Below are 27,680 nucleotides of genomic sequence, written 5' to 3'. Positions count from 1 at the left end.
CGCGCGCTGGCGGTTTGTCTGTTGTTGTCTCCGGGTCACGTGAGGAGCCTGGGCCGCCGCGGGGATGAAGCAGTCGGTGCCCGTGCCGGCTTTCCTCACCAAACTGTGGGCCTTAGTGGAGGACCCCCACACGAATGAGTTCATCTGCTGGAATCAGGTAACCGACTGGACCGGGCAACAGCGCTTCCCCTTCCTCTCCCCCTCAGCAATTACCAGGACCCCCTGAATAGTGCCGGCGTCCTCTCGGCTTGGTGCCCGGTTGTGGGTGAGGGTCCAGCAGCAAAACAAAGGCAAAGAGAGCCGAGGCCTGGAGGCCTGGCGCTGGAGCTGGAGCCGGGGCCTAGAGGCCTGGGTGCTGGTGCTGGAGGCCTGGGACTGGACCAGTGAGGCCGTATCACATGTCAGCAGGAGTTTGTGAAGTTTCACTGTGAAGTGGGCCCGAGCTCTCGGTGATGACACATTCTCTGTTTGTTCCCTTTCTCCTCACTAGAATGGCCACGGATTCCTGGTTCTGGACGAGCAGAGGTTCGCCAAAGAAATCCTGCCCAAGTATTTTAAACACAACAACATGGCTAGTTTTGTGCGGCAGCTCAATATGTGTAAGTATAAACATACCTACATGGGGATTGGAGTACAAGGATAAAGAAGTCTTGCCACAATGTACAGGACTTCAGTTTGACCACATTTAGTTTTGGTGTCCATATTTAAAATAAGGATATAATTGCATTGAAGGCCTCCAGATTGGTCTCTGGGATGAGGGGGTTTTCCTAGGATGAGCAGCTGGATAAATTGGCTCTATATTCTCTAGAGTTTAGAAATATGAGGTGATCTCATTGAAACATACACAATTTAGGAGGGTAAAACCAAAATACTGCGGATGCTAGATATCTGAAACAAAAATAAAAATAGCTGGAAAAACTCAGCAGGTCTGACAGCATTTGCAGAGAGGAACACAATAAAAGTTTCGAGTCCGTATGACTCTTCTTCAGAACAATTCAGGAGGGGCTTGATAAGGTAGACACCCAGAGATTATTTTCCCTGGCTGGGGAAAAGGTTTGTGAACCTTTGGAATTATCTACCCCGGAGGGTTATGGATGCTTCATCATTGAATATTTTAAGCTTTTTGACCACACTGCAAAAGTAAATGGGTTATCTCTATTTACTCTATCTAGGCTCCTCATCATTTTATACATCTCGATTAAGTAACGCTTCAACCTCCTCTGTTTTAAGGAAAATAGCCCCAGCCTCTCCAATATTTCTTCATAGCTAAAATTGCCTGGCCCTGACAAAATATTCTGTTCTCAAGTGCTTGCAGTTAACTAAAGGATTAAGATATCTAAAAGTGATAAACACTAGATATAGTATGGAAAATGTGGCAAAGAGTGAAAAAACTTTGGAATTCATGGCTTGAAGTTTCATATACTTCTTGAAAGCGGCAGACAGGAGAAGGTTTGAAAAACAGGGGAGTTTGCATTTTACTATTGTAAAACTGTGGGGTTTAGAAGTGAAAAATAAGCAATATAATGTAGACAGAAGCATAGAGTGAATGAAACAACTGTCTCTGATGTAGCTAGGGTGAGTTGAAGCTGTAATCAATGATCAATGTTTTTCTAAAAGGAAATTGATATACGAGCGGTAATGTTATCTATACAGTAAAATTGACATTCATTTATCCCACTCCACTCAATTCTGATCTGAATCAAGCAAAGGCGCGGGAGGAAGCTGTGACACCTCAGGAGCGGGAGGTGAGGTAAGAAGACTGGAACCTCATTGAGTAGTTATTTTGTGTCTCTAAGGCATGTTAAAGTGGGTATTGGAGGAGGTCTTCAAATCGGATGCCTACTCCTTGTTAGCAGAGATATCAGATCCAGCAGTATATTGGGAAGAAAGTTGACTGTGTGCTGTCATTGGAGGAAAAGAAAAGCTTTAAGAATGCCACTGAAAAATGCAATATACAGTAAACAATATTCAGTTCATTTTAGATAAATGTAGGTTATAACCCTGGTTTTAACACTTACAGGGATTTCCCAAGGTTGTGAAAACCTGAATAACATTGTTGATCTGAACTAAATTTGAGTTTGTTGAAAGATAAGGTTCACTTGCAAAATTGGTAAACCTCAGGTTGATTTAGATAACATGGCTGAATGGTGCCTCTTGTACAGATAAACTGGCTGAATGGTGCCTCTTGTACAGATGTCCTTGATTGGATAAATGTTGTAATGTATTTGGACAAGGATAATTTCAAGCCCATAGCACCATACATGACTGATTATCTTCTAACATAGAGTTTGATAAGCTAATATTTATGTGGACGTTCAAAAAGCACTACATATTAGGGATGTTAGCAAAATTGAAGCCCATGGTATAAAATAGCAGCATGGATACAAAATTTGGTAAGGAGTAGAAAACAGTTGTGATGCATGGCTGTTTTCGGACTGGAGGGAGGTTTACAGTGGAGTTCCCTGAGCTCCAGTACTAGCACCACTGCTGTTTTTGATACACATTAGTGACTTGGACTTCGGAATACAGGACATCATTTTGAAATTTGCAGATGAGGTGAAGCTTGGAAATGTGGTAACCAGCAAGGAAGATAGTATTATGCTTCCAGAGGACATAGGCCGAAGGAATGGGCAGACAGATGAAATTCATGCAGAACAGTGTGGTTGGAAAAAAGAGGCAAGGCAATACAAGCTAAATGGCACAATTTTAAAGGGGGCTCCAGAAGAGAAGGGCCAGGACATGTTTGTACATTAATCTTTGAAAGTGGTTAACAAAGCCATTAATAAGGCATATGGTACAAAAGTCAGCAAGCTATTCTAAACCTATATAAAACACAGCTTTGGCTTCACCTGGAGTATTGTGTCTAATTCCAGGCACCACATTTCTGGAGGATTGGGGAAGCAATGGCATAGTGGTATTGTCGCTGGACTCATAATGCTCTGGGGACCCAGGTCGAATCCCGCCATGGCAGATGTGGAATTTGAATTCAATTTTTAATAACCTGGAATTAAAAGTCGACTGATAGTTGGAATAATGATGGGCTGTAAAAACCCATCTGGTTCACTAATGCCCTTTAGGGAAGGAAATCTGCCGCCCTTACATGTGACTGCAGACCCACAGCAATGTGGTTGGCTCTTAAATTGCCCTCTGAAAAGGGACAATTAGAGATGGGCGATAAATGCTGGCCTAGCCAGCAATGCCCACACCCATGAATGAATAAAAAAAAGTATGTGAAGGCTTTGGAGAGGGTACAGAAGAGATTTACGAGAATGGTTCCAGGGATGAGGGATTACAGATTTGTGAATGAACTGGAGAAGCTGGGTTGTTCTCCTTCAAGAAAGTAAAGCTGAGAGAAAATTTGATTTGAAAATCATGAAGGGATTATAGAGAAACTGTTTCCAATGGCAGGGGAATTAATAACTAGTGGGTACAGATTTGAAGTGATTGGTTAAAAGATCCATGTGGCATGTGGAAAATTTTTATGCAGTTAGTGGTTAGCATTTGGAATGAATTACCTGATAGGGTAGTGGATGCAGATTCAATTATAGCATTCAAAGGAGAATTGGATAAATGCTTGAATGAGAAGTTGTTTTAGGGCATGGAGGAAGCAGGGGAGGCAGATTAAAGGCAAAATACTTCAGATGCTGGAAATCTGAAACAAAACAAATGCTGGAAAAACTCAGTAGGCCTGACAGCATCTGTGGAGAGAAACACAGAGTTGACGTTTCAAGTCTGTGTGCTAAAGTGAAGTAGAAATATGGTGAAATATACACTGTTTAAGGGGGGGGGGGGCGGAACAGGTGAAGCTGGATAGAAGGCCAGCGATAGGTGGAGGCAAAGGAGAGATTGCGAAAGATGTCATAAATAAAAGGTCAAAGAGTTGTTAATAGTGGTGGTACGTGCTAATGGTGATATTAAGAGTGGAAAGCAGAATGTGATAATGGCTGGACCAGGGTAAAGCACTCTTGAAAATGACAGATGGAGGAGAGCGCTCATGGTCTGAAGTTGTTGAACTCTATTAAGTCCAGAAAGTTGTAAAATGCCTGATTGGAAGATGAGGTGCTGTTCCTCCAGTTTGCATTGAGCTTCACTGGAATATTGCAGCAGGCCAAGAACGGACATGTGGGCATGAGAGCAAGAATGGCAAGTTGAAATAGCAAGCAATAGGACGGTCTGGGTCATGCTTGCGGACAGACCAAAGATGTTCTTCGAAGTGGTCACTTGGTCTGCGTTTGGTCTCTCCTTCACTTGAAAGGAGTGTTTCGGCCCTTGGATGGTGAGGAGAGGGGAAGCAAAGGGGACACCTTTTGCAATTGCATGGGAAGGTGCTGTGGGAGGAGGTAGAGGGGTTGGGGTTGATTGAGGAGTGGACCAGGGTGTCCCGGAGGGAATGGTCCCTACGGAATGCCGACAGTGGGGGGTGAAGGGAAGATGTGTTTGGTGGTGGCATTATGCTGGAAATGGCAGAGGATGATCTTTTGAATGCAGAAGCTGGTAGGGTGAAAAGTGTGGACAAGGGGGACCCTGTCATGGTTCTGGGAGAGAGAGGAAGGTATGAGGGTGGATGCGCGGGAGATGGGCTGGACACGGTTGAGGGTCCTGTCAACCACCATGGGTGGAAAACCTTGATTAAGGAAGAAGGAAGACATGTCAGAAGCTGTTTTGGACAGTGGCATCATCAGAACAGATGCGACGGAGACGAAGGAACTGAGAGAATGGGATGGAGTCCTTACAGGAAGCAGGGTGTGAGGAGCTGTAGTTGAGGTAGCTGTGAGAGTCGGTAGGCTTGTAATGAATATTGGTGGACAGTCTATCACCAGAAATTGAGACAGAGAGGTCAAGGAAGGGAAGTGTCGGAGATGTACCATGTGAAAGTGATGGAGGGGTGGAAATTGGAAGCAAAATTGATAACTTTTTCCAGGTCCAGACGAGGCGGGCTAATTGGACAGCACTGAAAGAGATTGGATGTAGCGATTGATCTCCTGTGCTGTACTAATCTAAGATTCAATGCTTAAGGCTGCACCACAGGAATTCTTGAAATTTAGGAAAACAAAGGAGGTTATAGCCAGGACAGTTAAATGTATACTCTGTTCAGATCCCTGATAATTTTTAATATCTCTGGGCCTTTCCTCCAAGGAAAACAGCCCCAACTTCTCCAATTCATCTGTATCACTTAAGTTCCTCATCCCTGGAACCATCCTTGTGAATTTTTTTGCATTCTCTCCATTACCTTCACGAAAGTGTGGCATCCAGAACTGGACACAGTACTCAGTCGCAGTCATACCAGTGTTTTATACAAGGTTTGCTCTTGCATTCTATGCCCCTATTAATAAAGTCTAAGATACTGTATGCTTTATTAACCACACTCTACCTGTTCTAGAATCTCCAGTGACTTATCCACACATATACCCAAGTCCCTCTGTTCCTGTATCCCCTTTGGAATTGTATTGTCTTTTTCTTTTGTATTGCTTCTGTGTTCTTCCTACCAAAATGAACCTGCATTGAATTTCATCTGCCACTTGTCTGTCCATTCCACTAACTTTCCTATTTGTCACTTGTCTGACAAGTTTTCCCCAAAATCTTTCATGGCTCTGGAATCTGTTAATTTTGCGATGACTCAAACAGCAAGTGAGTTTATTTGAATCAAAGATTCTGGACTAAGTTTAATAGATCATTAAACGTGTTCCTGTTGTAGTAATGAATCTATAACAGTATGATGGGTAATAGTTTTAACTTTTGTGGTCTGAATGTGAATTTTGGGGCACCAGTACCCTTTAGCTCTTCCCCTCTTATCAATTTATAACTTTTGTAGTAATTTATGATTTTGTCATATTTATCTTTCCTGTTTCCTTTGTGCTTACACAGCCTCTGGAACAAAGTGACTGACTGAAGCTTTGAGGAATCCTACTTAAGGATGAAATAACCTGTAATTGCATTACAGATGGCTTTCGTAAAGTACTGAATGTTGATGCAGGCATAGTTAAACAAGAACGTGATGGGCCTGTAGAATTTCAACACCCTTATTTCAAGCAAGGACAGGATGAGTTATTGGAAAACATAAAAAGAAAGGTGAGCTCCATAAGTTCCAAGGTATTGCAGAAAAAAAGTTTTCATTTTTTGTTTTCTTTTGTGCCGTGTCTTTTTGTTTACTTTCCAGTTAATTTGTTTGACTTTTTTGCTGACTTTGTGAATTATTCTATTTGTGTTCCTTTCAGCAACACGTTTCTTAAACTATTCAATATCATAAGTAGTTGACAGTGGGAGGTTAGGGATGGGAATAGAAGAAAGTGATAGCTGAGGCTGAAGGATATAGTATCTAACCTAAACTCATGCCACAGTATCTAATCTGAAATAGTGAGACTGTCTCCAGTGATTAGGCCAGCTTCCTTAGGCGCTTTTACCAAAAAAAAAGGTTTATTGAAAGTATGCTGCATTTTGATGGTAGATCCTGAAGAGGGTTATCCTTTTATGCAGATAATTGAAAATTTAAAGTCTTGAAGGAACTAAAGGTGTTTCTAAACTTAAACCTTGAGTTCACATTTATACCTACAGCCTGTTCAAATCTGAATCTGGTTATATATGTGAATTCCTTAATTACGTGTTCCTTTATTGTGAAATATCCAAGAAGAATGATCTTTGGGACAGGTTACACATGGAACTAATTCTGAGATGATCTTGATTTGTTTTGTGCTAAGTGGGCGAGTTCAAGTCTGCTATTAAACACGATTATCTCATTCACTCTATCCAAGTTGCTATGCCACTCCTGCACCATTACATGTCGTGTCTCCAAAAGAGCCATCTTTGGCTATTCTTCAATTACATGCTGCATATCATCCAAAAGCACAGCATCAGCTTTCATATGTACATTGACAGCACCCAGCTCACTACATCTTTCAATCCTCTTCATTGTCTCTAAATTAGTACACTGCTTGTCTGACATATGGAAGAGGAAAGCCATTGTTTTTGGTCCCCACCACAAACTCCTTCCCTTAGTCACTAACTCCATCCTTCTCCATGTCACTGTCTGATGCTGAACCAGATGTTTGCAGCTTTGATATCCTATTTGAACCCTAGCTGAGTTTGCAAACCATCACTGTCATTTCCTAACCCTGTCACAGCGCTCACCTCCACCTGCCTTAGCTCAACTGCTGCCTTTGTTACTTCCAGGCATGACTATTCAGTGTACTCCTGGACTGTCTCCCAATTTACACCCTCTGTAAACTTTAGATCTTTTAAAATTCTGCTGCTGTGTCCATATCACACCAAGTCTCGTTCACCAGCCACACCTATACTTGTTGACTTACAGTGAGCCCCAGTTAAGCAGTATCTCGATGTTTAAAATTTCCATCCTTGTTTTCAATTTGTTCTGTTGCCTCACTCCACCCTTTTATTGCCCTACAACTCTGAGATATGTGTTCCTCCTCTTGAGCATCTGCGATTTTAATCACTTGACCATTGGTGGCCATGGCTTTGGCTGCCAAGGCCCTGTGCTCTGGCATTCCCTCTCTGAATCCCTTTTCAGGCACTTCTTTCAGAGGAATTAACATACATGAAAATTTACTTGAGCTTTTATATGTATTTGAATTTTATGATTTTTTTTAAGGAGGTCATATAGATTGTGGGCTAGAGGCAGTAAACTCTACATGTTCTAGTACTGTGCCTAAACTCTGAAATTATGCTCCATTGTATTAATGCAGCGCTCTAATTCATCTAACTATCCCAACATCTTTTTTCAACTGAGTTTGGCTCTCAGTGGACAGCAATAGCAATGTAGCTGCCTGCCATATGTACCTTTGTACTTATTCAACTTATGTAACTGTGCTTACATTAACTTAGGTATCTTCGATTAAGCCAGAAGAAGCTAAAATCCAGCAAGAAGGCTTGAATGCAATTTTATCCAGTGTTCAGGAAATACAAGGAAAACAAGAAAACCTTGATTCGAGATTGACTTCCTTGAAATGGTATTGCTGTGCTCCATTCTTTTGTAACTACATTCTAATTTAAAAACAGCTTGTATTAGCTAGACAATTAATGTAGGGACAGCATTTTCTGTTCCTTGACTTGGGTCTTTTGGATCACTTGAGTGCAGCAAATAGAAGAATGAAATGAGAATTGGGGTCCCCTACAAATGTGAACGTTTCTCTGGGTGCCTTCTCTTACATTGGACATCATGTGAAATGTTTTATATTTGCCTGAATTTTTCAGTTTAATGAAAAATGTTTCAAAGTTTTAGTTTGAGTTGTTGAGCCCTTTCTGAATTTCAAATAAAGAGGCACACCTTGATATATCCTGCAAGATTTGCTTCATAATCCTACAATTTACAATCCAATTTAATAATAGGATCTATTTGTCGTTTATCTATGTTTCCCAAACACTAAGGTACATTGCCTGGTGATTCCTGACAGATCAATGAGTTAATTAAATCAGTAGCAGGCAGAGGGTCTCAGCCTTGACTCCTAGCCTTTGTTGAGTTAGGTATTTTCAGCATATAGAACCTAAATTTAAAATAGTGCCTTTGGATCAGTTGTTGACCAAAATCTCCATACTTGCTTTCAAGTGAAATCTCCAAGACATATGTAAGTAGATGATGGAGTTTGAATACCCACTGTGGTAAAATAGACTGTTAATGCTCATTGACAAGGGTCACAAAAGAATGATGATTGTTTGGGTGATATACTGAAAGATGACCAGTGCTTACAGAGTATAATGCCTTTGAGAAGCAAAGCATTACTTCAAAAAGAGGCAGGCTAGTGAGATCAGAAGTTAAAATATAAACTTGTGAAATGGATATCTTAAATAATGAGGCGTTTATATAAAAGATACTAATTGCCTAGTGACAGCTTGGCGTATTTGATAGCATTTTCATTGTTTGTGTTTGATGGTGAGAATTCAAAGCGGTACACAGAGGATGTGGCATCTATCAATATTACCTTCCCTTTTCCACATTCCTCGCATTCCACCCCCCCCCCCTCCCCCCGCCTTCTCCACCACTACATTAAGCTTTAGCAAACTGGCATTCCTTGATTGCATGGATATTTGATTATCTCCATTTCAGTTTGAATGGTTAAAGTAGCATTGTTGTCAGTTTGGCATTTACAAAAGTTGTTTTTTCTGTGCACCAACAGGGAAAATGAAACACTTTGGAGAGAGATTGCAGATCTTAGGCAGAAACATGCACAGCAACAGCAAGTAATCCGACAGGTTTGTTTTTGCCTCACTTGTTCAACTTTCATGCAATTGTGACATCTGACTGGAGAAAAACATCCTTGAAATTCATTTTGTGCAGTCAAGTGACACTTTGCCCCTGCTGTGCCTATTGCTAAATGTCAAACAACAAATTATTTTTGTATAGCGCCTTTAATGTAACAAAACATCAAGGAACCCAGATGAAGGCTCTTAATTGGTTTGCTCTGGTCTTCTGCAACTAGAAGGCTCACTAATTGGGAGGTTGAGTTTGTGACCCAAAAATGGTCTTGCTATTGTACCAGAGACTAAGACAGTAAGATTTTGTCCATGTTGGTAGGTCCCTCATGTATGCTGGCAACACACAGTTCTATCTCCCTATCACCACATGCGATCTGCAAAGCCAGTTTGTCTGATATCTAGTCCTGAATTGGCTGCAATGTTTTCCATTTAAACTTCGGTTCCCTAACGACTGATTCTATTCCCCTCCTTGGCCACTGTCTTAATGTGAACTGGACTGTTCAATCTCAGCATCTTTCTTGACCCTGAGCTGAGCATTTGACCAGCTCTCCTTCCCACCACAAATGCCACCTATTTCTCCCTGCATAACATCACCAATCGTATCCCTGCCTCAACATTTATTACTTCCTGACTCTACTATTCCAGTGCCCTATTGGCTGGCCCTCTATCTTTCATCACCCTCCTCCAGTTTTGTACCCTGTCTCTCTTTTCCTCTCTCTCTTGTGTATTATGCACCCCCAACCCCTTTGCCCCACCATTGTAGCTGTACTTTTTGTCATCCAAGCCTTAAGCAATCTCTAATCCTTTAAGTCCCTCCTTGTAACCCAGCTATTTGATTAAGCTTTAGCCACCTTTGGCTTTGTCTTGGCACCAGCTTTTGCCTAATTGCGTTTCTGTGAAACACCTTGGGATGTTTTAAAGGTGGTATATGAATGAAAGTTGCTTGGAGGTCTTGTATTTTTGAGATCTGTTTACATCCCTTTTTTACCTTTAATGCTAAGTATTGAAAAGAAAAAAATGGATTGATCCTTCGTAAAAGACATTAATTTTTTACTGCCATTTTCAGTAGGATCCTACTAGATTTGACCTATTGTATGAGTTTCTATTAAGACAAAAATGTTGATTTCATTACAGACTTCATTTAGGATTTTTGATTATAAATGGTTGTACTCCATGTTTTTCAGATTATTAAATTTATCGTTAGTTTGGTCCAGAATAACCAAATTGTTACCTTGAAACGGAAAAGGTGTGTATGACTATTTTGTTAATGTTTGATAATACTAGCGCCTCATTTTCTTTGCTATTTGGAAACATTCTAAGGTTCCACTTAACTGATGTACTTACTTAATTTGTGTAATGTAATTTTAGCTTTTAGATCTAAGAGGCTTTACATTCAAACAATTTTTAGAATAGTAACTTTTAACTCATCTGGATTTATTAAGTATTTGCTTCCTAATCAGTCAATTTCCTGAGATGGTTAAGTGTTAATTTACTGTGTTTTCTTCAATAAGTACCATGTATTTGTACAGTAAGTATACTGTGCTTTATTTGATACATTGTGACGTTCTAGGATTGCTAATTTCCTGAAATTCATACAGTATATGAATACATGCTCACGACCAGTTTTACATTTAAAAGTTAAACATTAACCTGCAACTTTTCAAAGCAATTGCAGATAGTCATTTTTTAAACACTCAAATTATAACAACTCACCAGCCATAACACCTTACAATTTCTTCAATTCTCCAGTTGCTAGGTTTGTTCTATCTTCAAGCACTGATATTACTTATTTGCAGATCTTATAGTTCGATCTGGAGTGAATGTTTGTTAAACTCATAATTATGAATGATCAGTTTTATTATTACTTGACAAAATCAGTCATCTCAGATATTGGAGTGTGCCAATATAAAATGTATCTTTAAACCAGACACATCTGTGAATTAATTAAGATTTTTTCTTGTGTGTTACTTTAGTAAACAAATGCCAATGCAGTTTAATAATAAAGATGGACACTTATCACAAGTTTAATCTTTAAAAGTGTTTTGTGAGCTCTGTTGATTTTTAGAAATCTGATACTGATTCTAATTAGACCATGCTATAAATTTGAGTGTTTTTTTTAAATCCCATCAACTGCTTGTTACTGTTAATGAATTGTATTGCAAAATAATAGCCATTGAATGTTTAAAACTCTGGACCAAAAGTGCATAGACCTTAGTGTGCAACTGTTCACAATCAGCTATTTTAACCTGAATTTTGAATATCTCGCAATAACATGAGCTTGTCATACAATCAATTTTGATTACAAATTTAGTGCTGATTTTTCTAAAATGTTAATGAGATTTGTAGGACATGAGTCTTGGATTGCCATTGCACTGCAGGTTGCCACTTCAGGCTGGAATCTATAAAGCACAATACACAGCCAGGTGATCTGAGTTGTACTGTTAGCAGTATAGTGCTTTGGGTTTCATTAGGTTAGGTGAGAACCTATATCTTGGAATGTTTTCATGAAATTATTACAAGAAATTTGATGGAGGATATGTACAGTCTAATAAATTAGAGGCTCACAAGCAAATTTATGGTTTCCAGGAAGTCTAATGGGTTATATGGGCACCATTAAAACATGTTAAGTATCAACTGTAGTTAAATTACTTATGAAATGAGCTAGTAGATGTATCCTGTGTTTCTGTGCAGTGCTTGGGAATCAGATCATCCCAAGCTACACTACCACTTAGATGCCTCATGAATCTTTGCATTGACCTAAAATTAATTGAGTAACATCACCCTCTATCATTAGAACATAATCTATTCATGGATAATGGTCAGTGAAGATTAGTGCAGGACTTATCCTTGCAATTTGTGTTTCCTCTCAAATGCTTCTTGCTTTCTGATTAATTAATATGCATATAATGTAGCTCATTTTGACTGTTTGACATATGACTGTAAGATGGCGTATGTGCTGTCTTAGTTCATTTCAAGGGGTAATATACATACTTAACTTTGTTTTCTTTGTTTCTAGGCCAATAATGATTAATACCACTGGACCTTCTAAGCCAAAATATTTTCATCATATAGTAAAAGAGCCAGATGATACAACACACGTAAATGGAAACCTTTTGTACTTTTTTTTAAAAAATAAAGTGATATGAACTTGAAAGGAATTTACAATACATATCCTTTTTCCTGTTAGGTACCTGTGCATGGATCTAATGGTGTGAAGCAGTGTGTCAGAACGGTAGATGACATTGTTATTTGTGACATCACAGACACATCAGCAGAAAAAACTGAAGAAGAGGAAGTATCAACATTTACTGTTAATGAGTATGAGTTCAATTCCTAATTGGTTTGATCTTTGTGTGCTTCAATCATCAAATTACAGCACTCAATTATAGAAATAAGTTCTAAATTACAAATGCCATTGCGCTACAATTTTGGTGGTAGAAAATTGCTTTAAGAAACAGCTGTTATTGGCCTCCCATTCTCTGCTTAATACCATTGTCTAACCCATACGTTGAGGTGTTCTTGTTTTCGATCAACTAACTATCTTTATAATGTTAATTCCTAAACGTTTTAAATATTTTTTTATTTTGGGGCTCTATACAATGGACTTGACTCAGTGGATTCAGAACTTCCTGAAAATGAATGTGTCCTATGATCTAGCTTTATTTTTATCAGTAATTTGCTTTTGGTTGAATTGCATGGTTGGTTACCAACATAATGTAAGCAAAGTGTCTGTATGACTTGGTTGGTCGCACTTTCGCCCCTATGTCATAAGGGTTCATGCTCTCGGTAGACATGCAAGAGAAAAGGTTGCGAATTCAAGATTCGCTTCAGGACTGAGCACGATCTAGGCTGATAATCTTTGCGGGACTGAAGGAAGAATGTGTCCTCTTTCAGGTGCGTTATTAACCTGGGGGGCACATTCATCTATTTAGTTTGGATATAAAAGATTTATTCATCTATTTAGTTTGGATATAAAAGATTTATAACACTTTTTGAATGTGTTTCAGCCAGCATTCTTCCTATTACTCGCATCAGCAAAAGAGATTTAGCTGGCTGTTCATCCACTGTTTGTGAACCTTGTTTTGCACAAATAAGTTGTTATATGTGCCTGCATAAGTGACTACAAAGGACACACAATTACATCAAAGCATGTATCATTTGCCAGACTATTATTTTTAGTCCTTCAAATTGAATAAGTGGAAAACTGTAAGATGGTGAGCGCAGAAATGCTGAACCCTTCCAATGTTGTTTTGCATGATAAAATGTCCTTGTAAAAGTGCATATTTCTAACTTATTGTCAGCATCATCTAGAAAAATTCAGGTCACAACTGACTGTTAATTTTTGATTTCTATGCCTTACACAGCATGGTGATTGCAAATATCTTTATGACTAAAGGCTATGCTTTGCAGATGGCTGTCTGACATAGACTATTAAGATTGTTTCTCTCAGCCCTTGAGGAAAGAAGTGTGCTGGGGCTGCAGAACTGTTTGGTTCAGTCATAGTGATTGCAGCCAATCAGCATGCTGATTTGCCACTTTTCATGCAATATATAATTGAAAATGGAACCTACTGTCACCAGGGTGCTTCTGAAAATACGGCCAAACATTTCCATATCTTACTGATGTCATTGAGCCTGCTATTTCATTCTTCTTTGTTGTTAGGTGCCTTTGTCTTCATTGTCTCCCAAGGTGTTCATCTCTGTATGCAGATGAGGTTCTGCAATGGGCATAGAATATCCCTCATTCTGTTAAACATACCTTCAGTAATCCTCTTCTGCCAAAAATTCAACTGGGGGAAACTTAATGGTGCTAGTAATGGTATGTGGGAAGAAAATTATGCAACAATTTGCAGAAAGGCTCAACAAACCCAGGGACCAATGGGGAGAAAAATCATTGAGAGATCCACAAAATGACATTTAAATTGACTAATTAGTTGCCCTTTGTTTGAAGATTAAGTTCTTGATAGGTTATGGAAATTGTTCTTTGGCTCCCTTGATAGAAGAAGAGATTTGTTATTAATGTTGATCTTTAAAATTTTGTTCTTAGTTTTAGTATATAGTTTTTCATACACTCTGCAAAAAAATACTAATATTAGAGAAATGTTCCCTGTATCATCTTTTAAAATTCAAAGCTTTGTATATTTTTAGTGACATGCCCAGAGTCATAGAACAGGAAAATCCTTTGTGTGAAGAAAATACTAAAAATCAGGAGCAGCTTGCATCATCTGAGATAATGGATGTATGCAGTACTGACCATGTTATGAACACTATGATGAATGATAATATTGAAACAACAAACACTGAATCATCAATTAGTTCTGAAGATCCTATTTCCATGATGGACTCTATTTTGAATGAGAATGCAGTTATTTCACAGAACATAAACCTTCTTGGCAAGTGAGTAAATGTGAAGAATATTATGATCTATATGTATTATGAAATTTCCTGATGTCCTGGCTAATTTTTTTCCCCCTTAGCCAGTATAATTGGAAATAAGTTACTTAGTCATCCATTAATTTACTGTATGGGAGATCTTGCTGTGTGCAAATTGGTTGCAGTATTTTTTTACTTAAGTGATTGCACTAAGCCATTTCAAGTGCCCTAAATTGGAATGTAAATTCAAGTTTGTTCTTTCTGGACAGCGTAGCACCAGCCTGCACACCTATTTAAGAGTCTGGATGTAGTCTAAAAGTATGTTTATCTTAAGGTCATTGCCTATAAATGATCCCTTGAGAGTTCATGTTGTTATTGTGCATTTTATCTTAATGTAAAATGCTAAAACCCAATTGAATTTGAGCTTATTTGGAAGATCAGTATTGTGTGAATTGCCTTATACTGAGATGTAGACAACTGACTCCAAATTGCTTCATGAGTATAGTTTTTCTACTGATGCATGCATTTATAAATCCTTGCATCTTGCTATTAATATTAACAGTCACTCTGGTCACAGTTCTTATTAAATAGCCAGTGATCAGTTCTTGTTTGAAAGCTGCCTTGAGATTCATTCAGTTTGAGATTTATGTGAGCATTTAAACAATCTCTCTTGTTTTGCAGAATAGAACTTATGGATTATTTGGACAGCATTGACTGTAGTTTAGAAGATTTTCAGGCAACGTTATCAGGAAAGCCGTTCAATGTGGATTCAGATATTCTATCAGATGTAAGTACTCATTATTTGGCTGTGTCTTAATTCAGTCTTTGATTTATTTCCAAGCCTAATTCTCAGCTGCGTTTCAGTTGTTATATGGCACATGAGCTAAAACTACACTCAAAATGATTGCTTTAGAGTTGTATTTCTTTGAGTTATTGTATTTATCTCTTGCCTCTTATTCAAAAGTGCTGTCACTTTGCCTAATGTATATATAGAAGCTAATGTTCTTCACTTAGAATTCAGAAACACACAAGGAGGAAGAATGAATTTGGCCATACCTTACACTTATAAGGAACAGTAATCTTGTTTCATAAACCCCTTGCTATGCTGACAACCAGCTTCATATTAAGCTAATTTGCTAACTTCATACAGTCAGCCATGTTGCTTTCTGGGTCTTATGTAGGAATTCATGGGTAAGTTTTAATTTTTCCCTTGGTCTAATTACCTTTAGTACTAGGTGAAGAGGGCTACTTCATGTTTTTCATCTCATATCAAAGTTAATATTAACTGATGGTGACTATATTCAATGTACTGGACACTACCAACCAAAAGATCCAATCACTGGCCCTGTTGAGAAGGACTTTGTAGAGTTACCTTTTTTCCTAGAAAAACAAGATTTCAGTGAGTTGGATGAGATAGGGCCTTATTTTTTTCATAAGGCCTAATAGCATTGCAGAGGCTCTACACAGATGAATTTATGATGTCTTATTTTGAAGTCCAGCTGGCTGCATCCACAAGCTTGAGATGGACCTATCTGCTTGCCAAATCATTTTATCAGCTTCACTCAAGTGTTTGGCAGTCAGCAACCATATGGGAGAAGTTGCAACAGACTGGGGCCTCATCCTCCCCAGAAAGGATATCTGGAGGGTTCATTTGTGGCCTAATTACCTATACATTGCACATAACTTTTCAGGTACAGAAAAGTCAATTACTTCTTGAAGAATTGAAGTTGATAGCATTTTATATCAACACATTCCAGATACAAATGGCCCACCTGCTGGACTCATGGATTCCAATTTATGCATTAGTAACCCACTTTTTGTTTACAGCATTTACCCTTCCTGTCTAAAAATGTGAGATTCAGTCCAGATAACACAGCAGCAGCCACATAAGAATACCTTGAATTGTAATAGTTTTAAAAATTGCAGGAGTTAAGTGGTCACTGATCACTGTTCCTTCCTGACCATCATTTTCTAATCTTCACTGGATGCAGGTGTGGTGCTGGAGGATTAGAGGTCTGCTAATGTTGTGTCATTTGTTTAAAAATGGAGCAAGGGATAGACCAAATAATTGTAGGCCAGCCAGTCTAACCTGGATGGTGGACAAATTATTGGAATCCATTTTGAGAGCCAGGATAAACTGTCACTTAGGTACCAGGCAATCAATGACAGTTATCATGGGTTTGTTGTGGGGAAATTGTGTCTTGACTAACTTGATTGAATTTTTTGAGGATTGATAAGGGTAGTGCGGTTAATGTGGCCTACATAAATTTAGAAAAGTTTTGGCAAGGTCTCACATGGCAGACTGGTTTAAAAAAATAAAAGCTCATGGAATTCAGGGGAATGTAGCAAGCTGGATACAAAATTGGCTCAGGAGCAGGAAGCAAAAGGTAATGGTTGACGGGTGTTTGTGTGACTGGAAAGCTGTATCCAGTCGGGTTCCAAACGGCTCGACATTAGTCTCCTGCTTTTGGTGGTATAAATTAATGATTTGGACTTGAATGTAGGGGGCGTGATGAAGAAGTTTGCAGACAACACAAAAAACTAGCCGTGTGGTTGATAGTGAGGAGAGAAGCTGTAGACTAGGAAGATATCAATGGGCTGGTCAGGTGGGCAGTAAAGGGGTAAATGGAATTCAACTTGGAGAAATGTGAGATGAAGCATTTGGTGAGGTCAGACAAGGAAAAGGAATACACAGTAAATGGGAGAATACTGAGAGGTGTAGAGGAAGTGAGGGACCCTGGAGTGAATTTTTAAAAATTTATTCACGGGATGTGGGCTTTGCTGGCTGGGCTAGCATTTTTTGCCCATCCCTAATTGCCCTTGAGAATGGCGGTCAGCTGCTTTCTCGAACGGCTGCAGTCCATGTGGTGTGGGTACACCCACAGTGCAGTTAGGAAGGGAGTTCCAGAATTTTGATCCAGTGACAGTGAAGGAACAGTGATATATTTCCAAGTCAGAATGGTGAGTACCTTGTAGGGGAACTTTTAAGTGGCAGTGTTCCCGTCTGTCTGCTGCCCATGTCCCCTTCTAGATGGTAGCGGTCGTGGGTTTGGAAGGTGCTGTTGAAGGAGCCTTGGTGAATTCCTGCAATGCATCTTGTAGATGGTACACACTGCTGCTACTGTGCATCGGTGGTAGAGGGTGTGAATGTTTGTGGATGTGGTGCCAATCAAGCAAACTGCTTTGTCCTGGATGGTTTCAAGCTGCTTGAGTGTTGAGGGAGCTGCACTCATCCAGGCAAGTGGGGAGTACTCCATCACACTTCTGACTAGTGCCTTATAGATGGTAGACAGGCTTTGGGGAGCCAGGAGGTGGGTTACTCATTTCACTATTCCTAGCCTCTGACTTGCTCTTGTAGCCACAGTATTTATATGGCTAGTCCAGTTCAATTTCTGGTCAATGATAACTCCCAGGATGCTGACAGTGGGGAATTCAATGATGCTAATGCCGTTGAACATCAAGGGATGCTGGTTGGATTCTCTCTTGTTGGAGATGGTCATTGCCTTTAACGTGTGGCGTGAATGTTACTTGCCACTTGCAGGGATATTGTCCAGGCCTTGCTGCATTTGGACATAGATTGCTTCAGTATCTGAGGAGTCGCAAATGCTGAACATCCCCACTTCTGACCTTATGATGAAATGATTTTTATTGATGAAGCAGCTGAAGATGGTTGGGCTGAGGACACTCCCCTGAGGAACTCCTGCAGTGATGCCCTGGAGCTGAGATGACTGACCTCCAGCAGCCTCAACCTTCTTCCTTTGTGCTAGGTATGGTTCCAACCAGTGGAGAGTTTTCCCCGAACCCCATTGACTCCAGTTTTGTTAGGGCTCCTTGATGCCACACTCTGTTAAATGCTGCCTTGATGTCAAGGACAGTCACTCTCACTTCACCTTGCGAGTTCAGCTTTTTTGTAAATGTTTAAACCAAGGCTGTAATGAGGTCATGAAGCAACAGGACAAGTTGATAAGGTGGTTAAGAAAGCATGTGGAATGCATTCCTTTATTAGCCGAGGCATAGAATATAAGAGCAGGAAGGTTATATTGGAGCCATATAAAACATTAGTTGGTCACAACTTTAGTACACCATGCAGTTCTGGTCACCTCATTACAGAAAGGATGTAATTGCACTAGAGACAGTATAAAGCAGAGTTACATGGATGTTGCGAGGATTGGAAAATTGCAGTTATGAGGAAAGGTTGGATAGGCTAGGGCTGTTCTCTTGGAATGGAGAAGGCTGAGGGGGAGATTTGATTGAGGCACACATGGTTGTGAGAGGACTGGATAGAGTGGATGGGAAGGACCGACTTCCCGTAGAAGAGAGATCAGTTTCAAGGGGACATAGATTTAAAATGATTGGTAAAAGGTTTAGAGGGGAAAAGAGGATAAATGTTTTCACCCAGGAGGTTGGTATGTATCTGGAACTCACTGCCTAAAAGAGCAATAGAGGCAGAAACCCTCAAGCCATTTAATATTTGTGTCTGAATAGTACCTGAAGTCCCATAACCTCCAGGGCTATAGATCATGTGCTGGAAAATAGAATTAGCTGGGGGGCTCATTTTTAGGCCAGCGCAGGTGGGATGGGCAGAGTGGCTGCCTCCTGTGGTGTAAATTTTTCTACATTTTTTAAATATCTGGAAAGGAGGAAAGTGCAGGGATTTGGGGAGAGGGCAGGGGGAGCGCAGTATATGAATTGGAGTCAGCATGAACACATTGGACCAAATGGCCACTTTCTGTGCTTTAATGATTCTATGACTTGGAAGTTTCTAACAGACGCTGGTAAAGAACTCATCACACTGTTTTGTGAGGGAATATCCCCAGTTTCCAATTTTGGGGGAGGAAGAAATTATGAAATATTTTTTTTAAATTTGTTTTCTCCCTGCAGAATAAATCATTCACAAGAGGTTAACTAACAACTAATTTATAGGGACCATTTCCTCCGCAGTACCCTGGTCCACTCCTCAGTCACCCCCAAAATCGCACCCTTCCCTACAGCACCTTTCATGCTAATGTGGAGTTGAAGCGCCTGCCCTTCTCTCTCCTCCCTTCACACCATCCAATACTGCTTCCAGGTGAAACAGTGATTTTCTTGTCCTACTTTCAATTCAATATACTGTATTTGCAACACTGAGAACAAACGCAGACTGGGTGACCACTTTGCGGAACACCTTTACTCAGTCTGCAAGCATAGTCTCGAGCTTTCAGTCATCTGTCTATCTCTCATTTCCACAGTCTTATCACGCACACTCACACACTCTCTCTCCTAACCTTGCTTACTTTCTGACCTTTCTGTCCTTGGTCTAAACAGTGTTCCAATGAAACTCGACGTAAGCTTAGGGAACTACACCTCATTTTTCAACTGGGCACTTTACAGCTTTTGGACTCAACATTCAGTTCAGTAATTTTAGATCATAACCTCTGCCCCAATTTTGTGTTTTGTTTTCTGTTGGTTTGTTTTTTCTCTTGTTTCTTTCTGAATTACTTTGCATTTAGATGGCTGCTATCTTACCATTCACACCACCATTAGACACACTCTTTGTTTCTTGCCCCATTACCACTCCCTTTGGCTTTTGATGATGGAATCTTTTGTCATTTAACCTCTCCTGCCCTCCACCATATCACAGACTTTCCCTTTTGACTCTCCTTGTTTTAATTTTAAGCAAATGAAAACATTTCTAAATTTTCTCATTTCTGTTGAAGGGTCACAGACCTAAAGTGCATACTTTGTTCTCCACAGATGCTGCAGACCTACTGAGCATTTCCAACCTTTTCTGCTTTCTATTTCCGATTTCCAGCACCACAGTTTTGCTTTTTTATAACTAATCAATTTCCAGGTCCTATCAGTGGTGCTCTGAAGACTCTAAGGAGCTGGATGAGAGTGACTTTTGTCTCTTCTGACTTCCTTAGTGGTGCCTCCTCTGGCTGAAATTGGAATTAACTGTTTATTAAAATATATTGTTCCCATTTTTGGAAATATATTTCCAATGTAAAATGCATGGGTGTACATTTGAGGAAATCAAAAGGCTCAGGGGTCACCTAATGGAGGTCTTTAAAATTGTGAAAGGTTTTGATAGAGTGGATACAGAGACAGTGCTTGGTCTTGTGGTGAATAGCATACCTAGAGGCCATCAATATAAGACAGTGACCAAGAAATCCATTAAGGAATTCAGAAGAGTGTGTGGAGCTCACCACAGGGAGTAGTTGAAGCAAATTGCACTTTAGGGAAAGCTAAACAAGCATTTGAGGGAGAAGGGAATAGATAGTTACGATGGTAGATTTAGATGAGGAAAGATGGGAAGAGGTTCAAGTGGAGCATAAACACGGGCATGGACTGTTTGGGCCGAATGGCCTGGTTTTTTTTTGCCATATATCTAATGTTATGTTTTGTTTTCTGTTTTTGATAAATGTAAACTAAATATTCATGTAAAGTTTCCCGACTGAACATATTTTTAAAAAAGATGCAAAGTAATTGATTTGTGGAAGGTAACTAAGGGAGAGAGAGTGAGCCCGTTATATATAAATAAATATGGCCTTGAATATTTCTTATTGAAAACCTTGACAGTTAAGTAAAATCCAGTTGACTGCATTCCTCTTAACAAATTATACATTTTTGCACATCTAGTGGGTTTGGTATCCATGCTGCTTACGAAAACATTTAATATCAATTCATTTCTTATGGAAGCAGGATATAATTTACTAATATGCTACATTGTTTAGTTAAAAGAAATCATTCAGGAAATAATTTTCCTGAATATAGCATCTGCCATCAGCATGCAGGAACAAAGCTAGTTGTAACTTTTTGTACATGATATTTGAGTTCTGGAAACAGTTCCAAAGGAAATATCCTGGAGTGTGATGTTTACTGTCAGATCTCCTCTCCAAATTGTGCATCTGATGCCTGCTTATTTATAGGATAACTTCTTGATTTCTCATATATTTTACACGAAACCAAGAAAGCTAAAGATAAATAATGTCTACAGATGATCTTATGCTGTGCATGGAATACCGTCTGAATGTCCTTTGTATTATATTGTTAAGAACAGTCAGGAAAGCATTGATCTGAAATTTGCTTTCACTTTCAGTAACAATTTTAAACAGATGAACTTGCAGTCGAGTAAACTGTGATCCATAGGGGCAATATCAATCCTGATAGTATTAGAGCACATTAGAAACCTTAAATGCAAATATAAGTCTCCCTTCAGAACAGAGTGGAATTTAACTGGAAGGATGGTGGGCGAGATAAAACTGCACTGCTAAAATTTACTACAGATTTATATATAGTTCCCAAATCATTTAAGTTCAATATGTTCATTTCTTTTTCTTTCTTTTCTAATTTCTTTTTTCTAATGCCAGGTATCGGGAGCTAAAGAAAACCGTAATGGAACAGAACCTAAAGTGGATGAAAGCAAGTCTTCTGATACTGGTTAGTGGTTGTAGGATTTGTGGTATATTAACTGACATAAGAGTGCAGCTGGAGCAGTTGTAATGAGACTAGAGGTGAATTTTCCTGTTCCTCCTCCCTTTCTGCATTTAATTCACCTAGGGCTGGGCATGAATAATATGCCTGAACTGCACTTTATATGAGTTCTGAATATGCAGAGCCTTGTGGTCAGATCATTAGTGAGGCCCATTCATACTCTGACCATAGTCCCACCTCCAGACTCTTAAGATCCATTGAAAAGCTGGAATAGAAAAGTATTTGCCTTTTTAGGCCTCCCTTACCTTGAAATCTGAGGGGTTCCAGCTGCAATGCCAAATTTCTCACTCACCTGTGTCAGCATACCCTTTCAGTAAGATACAGTCCTGAGTCCTCCTGGTGGGAGCATTTATAGTGCTGTGTTTGTCATGGAGACAGTGGATACCTTGTGTCACCCTATCGGCCCTAATCAAAATAATCCTGAAATTACTTTTAAGAGCATTATATCATACACTAACACCTTGAATGTGTGTAGTTCCTTTTTGGAAGAATGCATCATCTTGAGAAAGCCTTGGGGTTCCTTGAAGCTTTTTATTTCATTCATGAAACAGTGCATCACTAGCCAGGCAACTAAGGATGGTCAATAAGTGCTGGCCCAGCAAGCGAAGCCCACATCCTGTGAATGAATTTTTTTACAAAAAGGCCAGGCAGCCCACCCCTAATTGCCCTTGAGGTAGTGTTCGTGAGCCACTTTGAACTGCTACAGTCTGTCTGGTGCAGGTGCACCACCAGTGGTGGTAGGGAGGGAGTTCCAGTATTTTGGTCCTGCAACAATGAAAAAACTGATGTCTTTCCAAGTTGAAACGTTGTGTGACTTGGAGTGGAACTTGAATGAAGTTGTTCCTATCTGCCTGCTGCACTTGTCGTTTTTGGCATTAGAGGTCATGGGTTTGGGTTGGGTGCTGTCAAAGCTGACTTGGCAAGAGCACAGTGCATCTTGTAAGTGATACACACTGAGTAGCTATGCCCTGGTTGGTGTCAAGCTTCGACTGTTGGCAAGGCACACATCCAGGCAAGTGAAGAATATCCCAGCATAGTTCCTTGCTTTGTGGATATTATAAAGACTTTGGGGAGTCGAGTGAGTCACTTGCTGCAGAATACTCCGCCTCTGATCTGGTCTCATTGTCAACTGTATTTATCTGGCTCTCAGGTGCCTATTATAGGCGACTTGGCCAACCTATAGCATGCACTTCAAAGCACAAGAGAAGTACCAGCAGTGGTGCCTTTACAAGACCCTCCAGACCATTGGTGCCTTTACCAGACCTCCCCACCCCCCAAGGCCGCTGGGGCCTTTGCCGCCACCCCCTCTCCTCTTCCTCCCGCCCCCCCAGGCCATCATTCGTAAACCTGATACCAGATTCCTGAAGCAACTGCTCTACTCAGAACTCAGTCATGGCATGGGACTCCCAGGAAGACAATGGAAACACTTTAAGAGTGCCCCCAAAGCATCCTTGAAGAGGTCAAGTATCTTCACTGATTTATGGGACTCTTGATTTGTGACTAACTGAAATGAGGAAGTCTCATTTGGGAAGACATCGAACACGTCGAGAGACTTGATTGGGAACCTGCACAGGCAAAGTCGAGATGTCGGAGAGAGTGCACAGACCTTCCAACAATTCATCTGCCCGACCCTCCATGTACAACCTACTCTGCACCTGGCAGAGCCTGCAGATCTTAAAGCCCATCGAACCAGAGTGGAAGAAAGTCATCCTCTATCCAAAGGGACTGCCTAAAAAGATGATTTATCTGGCTGATCGAGCCATGTTTCTGGGCAAAGATGAACCTCCAGGATGTTGATGGGGGATTCAATTATAGTAATGCCTTTGAATGTCAAGGGAAAATGGTTAGATTCTCTTTCAGGAGATGGTCAATGCCTAGCGCTAGTGTTTTGCCAATGCTACTTGCCATGTGTCAGCCCAAGCCTGAATGTTTTCCCCAAGTCTTGCTGCAAGTAGGCCCGAAGTGCACCATTATCTGAAGAGTTGTGAATGGAACTAAACAGTGAAGTCATCAGGTTTGCATCCCACAATATGACCTTGCTGGAAGGAAGGTCATTGATGAAACAGCTGGCTCAGATCATTTGCTGCTTGTCTGGTTTTTGTATCTTCATACACTTTTGTTCCTCCCTTGGAGAATGGTGTGGACTGTTGAAAGGATTTTGCAGGCTGATTAACAACCTGCTTTGAACCACGTGAACATATCTTATGTGGTCAACAAGTCCTGGAGTTGGATCCAGGGCCTTCTAGCTCCAAGGCAGGAGAACAACCAAGTGGTTCATCAGCAGCTCAAAACCTCATTCATACCTTCTTTATGTCTAGACTGAACTATTCTGACCACATTAACCTTTGTAAACTTTAGATAGGTCATCCCAAAATTCTGCTGTCCCTGTCTGAACTTGCAGCAGTCCCATTCCCCTATCACTTCTGTGCTCTCCGTCCTATGTTGGCTCCCGGTCAAGCAACATCTCGACTTCAGCATTCTCATCCTTGTTTACATGACCTTGCCCCTCCCTAAGTAACCTCCTTCAGCCCCACAGACCTCTGAAATATCTGCGCACCTTTAATTCTGATCATTTGTGCATTCTCAATTTTCCTGTGCTTTCAGATGTCTAGGCCTCACTCTGGAATTCCCTGCAAATGCCCCTCTGCCTCTCTACCTCACTTTTCTCTTTTAAGACACTCATAAAAGCCTATCTCTTTGACCAAGTTTTTGGCCATCTGATCTAATAGCCCTATGTGGCTTGGTGTCCTACTTTGTTTTATAATATCCGTGTGAGGTGTCTTGGAATGTTTCATTACATTAAAGATGCTATACAAGTTCTTATTGAAGGTGGTTGGGCTTAGGACATTGCCCTGAAAAACTCTTGCAGCAGTCACCTGGGCCTGAGATGAAAGGCCCCCAAAAACCACAACCATCTTCCTTTGTGTTAGGTATGACGCTAGCCAGTGGAGAGCTTTTACTTTGATTCCCATTGACTTCAGTTTTGCTAGGGTTTCTCAGTGTCACGTGCTGTCAAATGCTAGCTTGATGTCAAGGGCAGGAATGTTCATCTCACCTTTGGAATTCAACTCTTTTGTCCATGGTTGGACCAAAGCTGTAATGGGGTCTGAAATTGAGTGGTCCTGGTGAAACTGAAATTGAGCATTGGTGAGCAGGTGATTGGAGAGTGTCAGATAGCACTGTCAACAATGCTTGCTTCCAGTTGAGAGTAGACTGATGGGGTAGTAATTGGTTGGATTGGATTTGTCCTATTTTTTGAACAAGGCTTATCTTGACAGTTTTCCACTTCGTTAGGTACATGCAAATATTGTAGCTGTGGTGGAACTGCTTGGCTAGAGGCACAACTAGTTCTGGAGCACAAGTCTTCACTACATTTAGATGATGTCGGAGCCAATACACCTTGGATGCAGCGGTGTGCTCAGCCATCCCATGATGTAAATCGAATTATGAAGACTGGCAACTATGATGATAGAGACCTCGGGAGGAGGCTGAGATTTATCTCTGCTTGGCATTTCTGGCTGAAAATGGTGGCAGACAATTCAACCTTGTCTTATGTAGCCACATTCTGGGCTCTGCCATCATTGAGGGTGAAGATGAATCACCACCTCCAGTTAGCTGTTTAGTTGTCCACCGTCATTCGTGACTGGATGTGGCAGAACTGCAGAGCTTTAATTTGATCCATTGGATGTGAGATTGCTTAGTCTATAAGTATGCTGCTTCTGTTGTTTACTATGCATGATGTCCTGTGTTGTTCCTGCTATGCAGTTATTGATATGCTGGGCCATGAGGTTACAAATTATGGTGGGATGCAGTTCTGCTACTGCCCCACAACGCTGCATGTTTTCCAGTTTTGAACTGATATCTGTTCTGAATGTTTCCCATTTAGCACTGTGTTGTTTTGCACTAGCACTATGGAGGGTGTCCACCTTCAGTATGAAAATTAGACTTGGTCTTCAAGAGGACTATGCAGCAGCCATTTTGACCAATGTGGTCATGGAGCGATGCAACTGCGATAGGTAGATTGGTGAGGTGGTGGCCTGGTAATTATTCACTCCTGTTGGTTCTTTTAATGTTACAGTAATCCCTGCCTAAGGGTTAGTAGTGATGCTACTGATCCACTCTTTGCGATGGATACTGAAGTTCTTCACCCAGTGTACATTCTGGGTCCAGAGGCCATGTTGAGGACTTCCAGGGTATTTCCCTCCTGCCTACATACCACTGTGCTGATATCTCTGGTGGAACAGTACACAGCTAGGGATGAGATATAGAATCATACCTCTCACCCAATGTCCCAGATATCTCTAAGTATGACAGTCAATTTGTTGCTTGGCTCGTCTGTGGGACCACGCTCCCAATTTTGGCACAAGTCCCCAGATATTAGGCAGGTTTTGCAAGGTTGGCTGGTGAGTTTGCCATTGTCATGTTCAGTGTTTTATCACAGTTGTGTAGTGGCTAGGTTTAACTGGCCTAGCAAGCCACTGAGTTATGAGTAGTTATTGGTCTGGAATCTCAAATAGGCCAGACTGGGTATGGACAACAAATTTCCTTCCCTAAAGGACATTGGTGAACCAGATGGATTTTCATGACAATCTAGATTACAAGACCAGTAACAAACACAATGGTACTGTTCCTTCCAGGAAACTTTTAAAACAATTATCTATTCAGAGAAAAGATAGCTTAATGTTTTTATATAAAAGTTCTGTTGAAATATTGCTATCTGTTTGATTTTCTGTCCTTCCCATCTCTTTTAAAAAGCTCCATTTATTTTGGTTGATTTGCAGGAAAGCAGCTGATGCAATACAATATGTACCCTGTACTAACTTTCTTGGATGGAAATGGATCATCTATATTGGAAAAGGAACACACTACTTCAGGCCTTAAGTGTACATATGAAGACAATCATCAACAGAGAAATGAGATAGAAGGGGAAAATGAGAAAAAAAAGACAAGTCAACTTTTTAAATTAGAACCTCTCACAGAAGAAGAAGCAAGTGAAGAAACACTGTTTTATTTGTGTGAATTGGCTCCCTCAAATACTCTAGATGGTGAAAATTCTTTACTGGACAGTTAGCCAATAAGTTAAAGATTCTTATCCATACATCCAGCTAACTAACTTAAAACTTGAAGCATTTAATTTATACTGTAAGAATGGTTTGTGTAGTTCATGTCCTGTATTATGTTTCATGTAAATATGTTGTATTCAATTTTTTTGCTAATATATACAAAGTACCTTGTTTCCTGTACTCTAAAAATTCCATCAGAATTGCAGCTTTATGTATGTCGTGATCTTTTTTGGAATATTGCTGTGACATTACATGGCATTGTTTTTTGTTACAGATGGCATGTGTGAAATTGAAATCAATACCTTGCAATTTTGCAGTGTGTAAAATGACACATTTGCCCCCAAACTCGCTTGGGATAACTGAAAGCACCCCCCTACATTCCATGACCATTAAAAAAAAAACTGTACTATCCTGTTTTGGATAAAGCTTGTGCATTGTTCATGTATTATAGCTGATGTAACCAGATTCTTGATCACCTTAGCAATCATTTTAAGTGTAGAAATATTCCTTACATTTCTTTAAGGTTATTAATTTGCTTTATTTTGAGGGTGAAAAGGAAATTCAGTAG

The 27,680-nt window shown here is 40.2% G+C and overlaps 1 protein-coding gene across 1 annotated transcript; it reads left to right on the top strand.

The window, feature by feature from the left end:
- hsf2 (heat shock transcription factor 2) lies at positions 1-27,537 on the top strand. The gene is made up of 12 exons (XM_041187481.1): positions 1-157; positions 491-599; positions 5,942-6,069; positions 7,837-7,961; positions 9,126-9,201; positions 10,389-10,450; positions 12,221-12,302; positions 12,392-12,522; positions 14,352-14,600; positions 15,258-15,363; positions 21,926-21,995; positions 26,831-27,537. The coding sequence occupies exons 1-12, from the start codon at positions 65-67 to the stop codon at positions 27,118-27,120; spliced, it is 1,521 nt and encodes a 506-aa protein (XP_041043415.1). The 5' UTR covers positions 1-64; the 3' UTR covers positions 27,121-27,537.
- Positions 27,538-27,680: the final 143 nt, after the last annotated feature.

This window comes from Carcharodon carcharias, chromosome 5 (assembly GCF_017639515.1).
Source record: "Carcharodon carcharias isolate sCarCar2 chromosome 5, sCarCar2.pri, whole genome shotgun sequence".
In the NCBI taxonomy this organism is placed as follows: Eukaryota; Metazoa; Chordata; class Chondrichthyes; order Lamniformes; family Lamnidae; genus Carcharodon; species Carcharodon carcharias.
The sequence above is the reverse complement of the archived record's forward strand: the minus strand, read 5'-3'. Positions and strand labels throughout refer to the sequence as shown.

Excerpts from the sequence above, each read along its gene's own strand:
- hsf2 (XM_041187481.1), top strand. The coding sequence starts at position 65 with ATGAAGCAGTCGGTGCCCGTGCCGGCTTTCCTCACCAAACTGTGGGCC. Across the intron at positions 6,070-7,836 it reads TGGAAAACATAAAAAGAAAG|GTATCTTCGATTAAGCCAGA; the intron begins GTGAGCTCCATA and ends ACATTAACTTAG. Across the intron at positions 7,962-9,125 it reads AGATTGACTTCCTTGAAATG|GGAAAATGAAACACTTTGGA; the intron begins GTATTGCTGTGC and ends GTGCACCAACAG.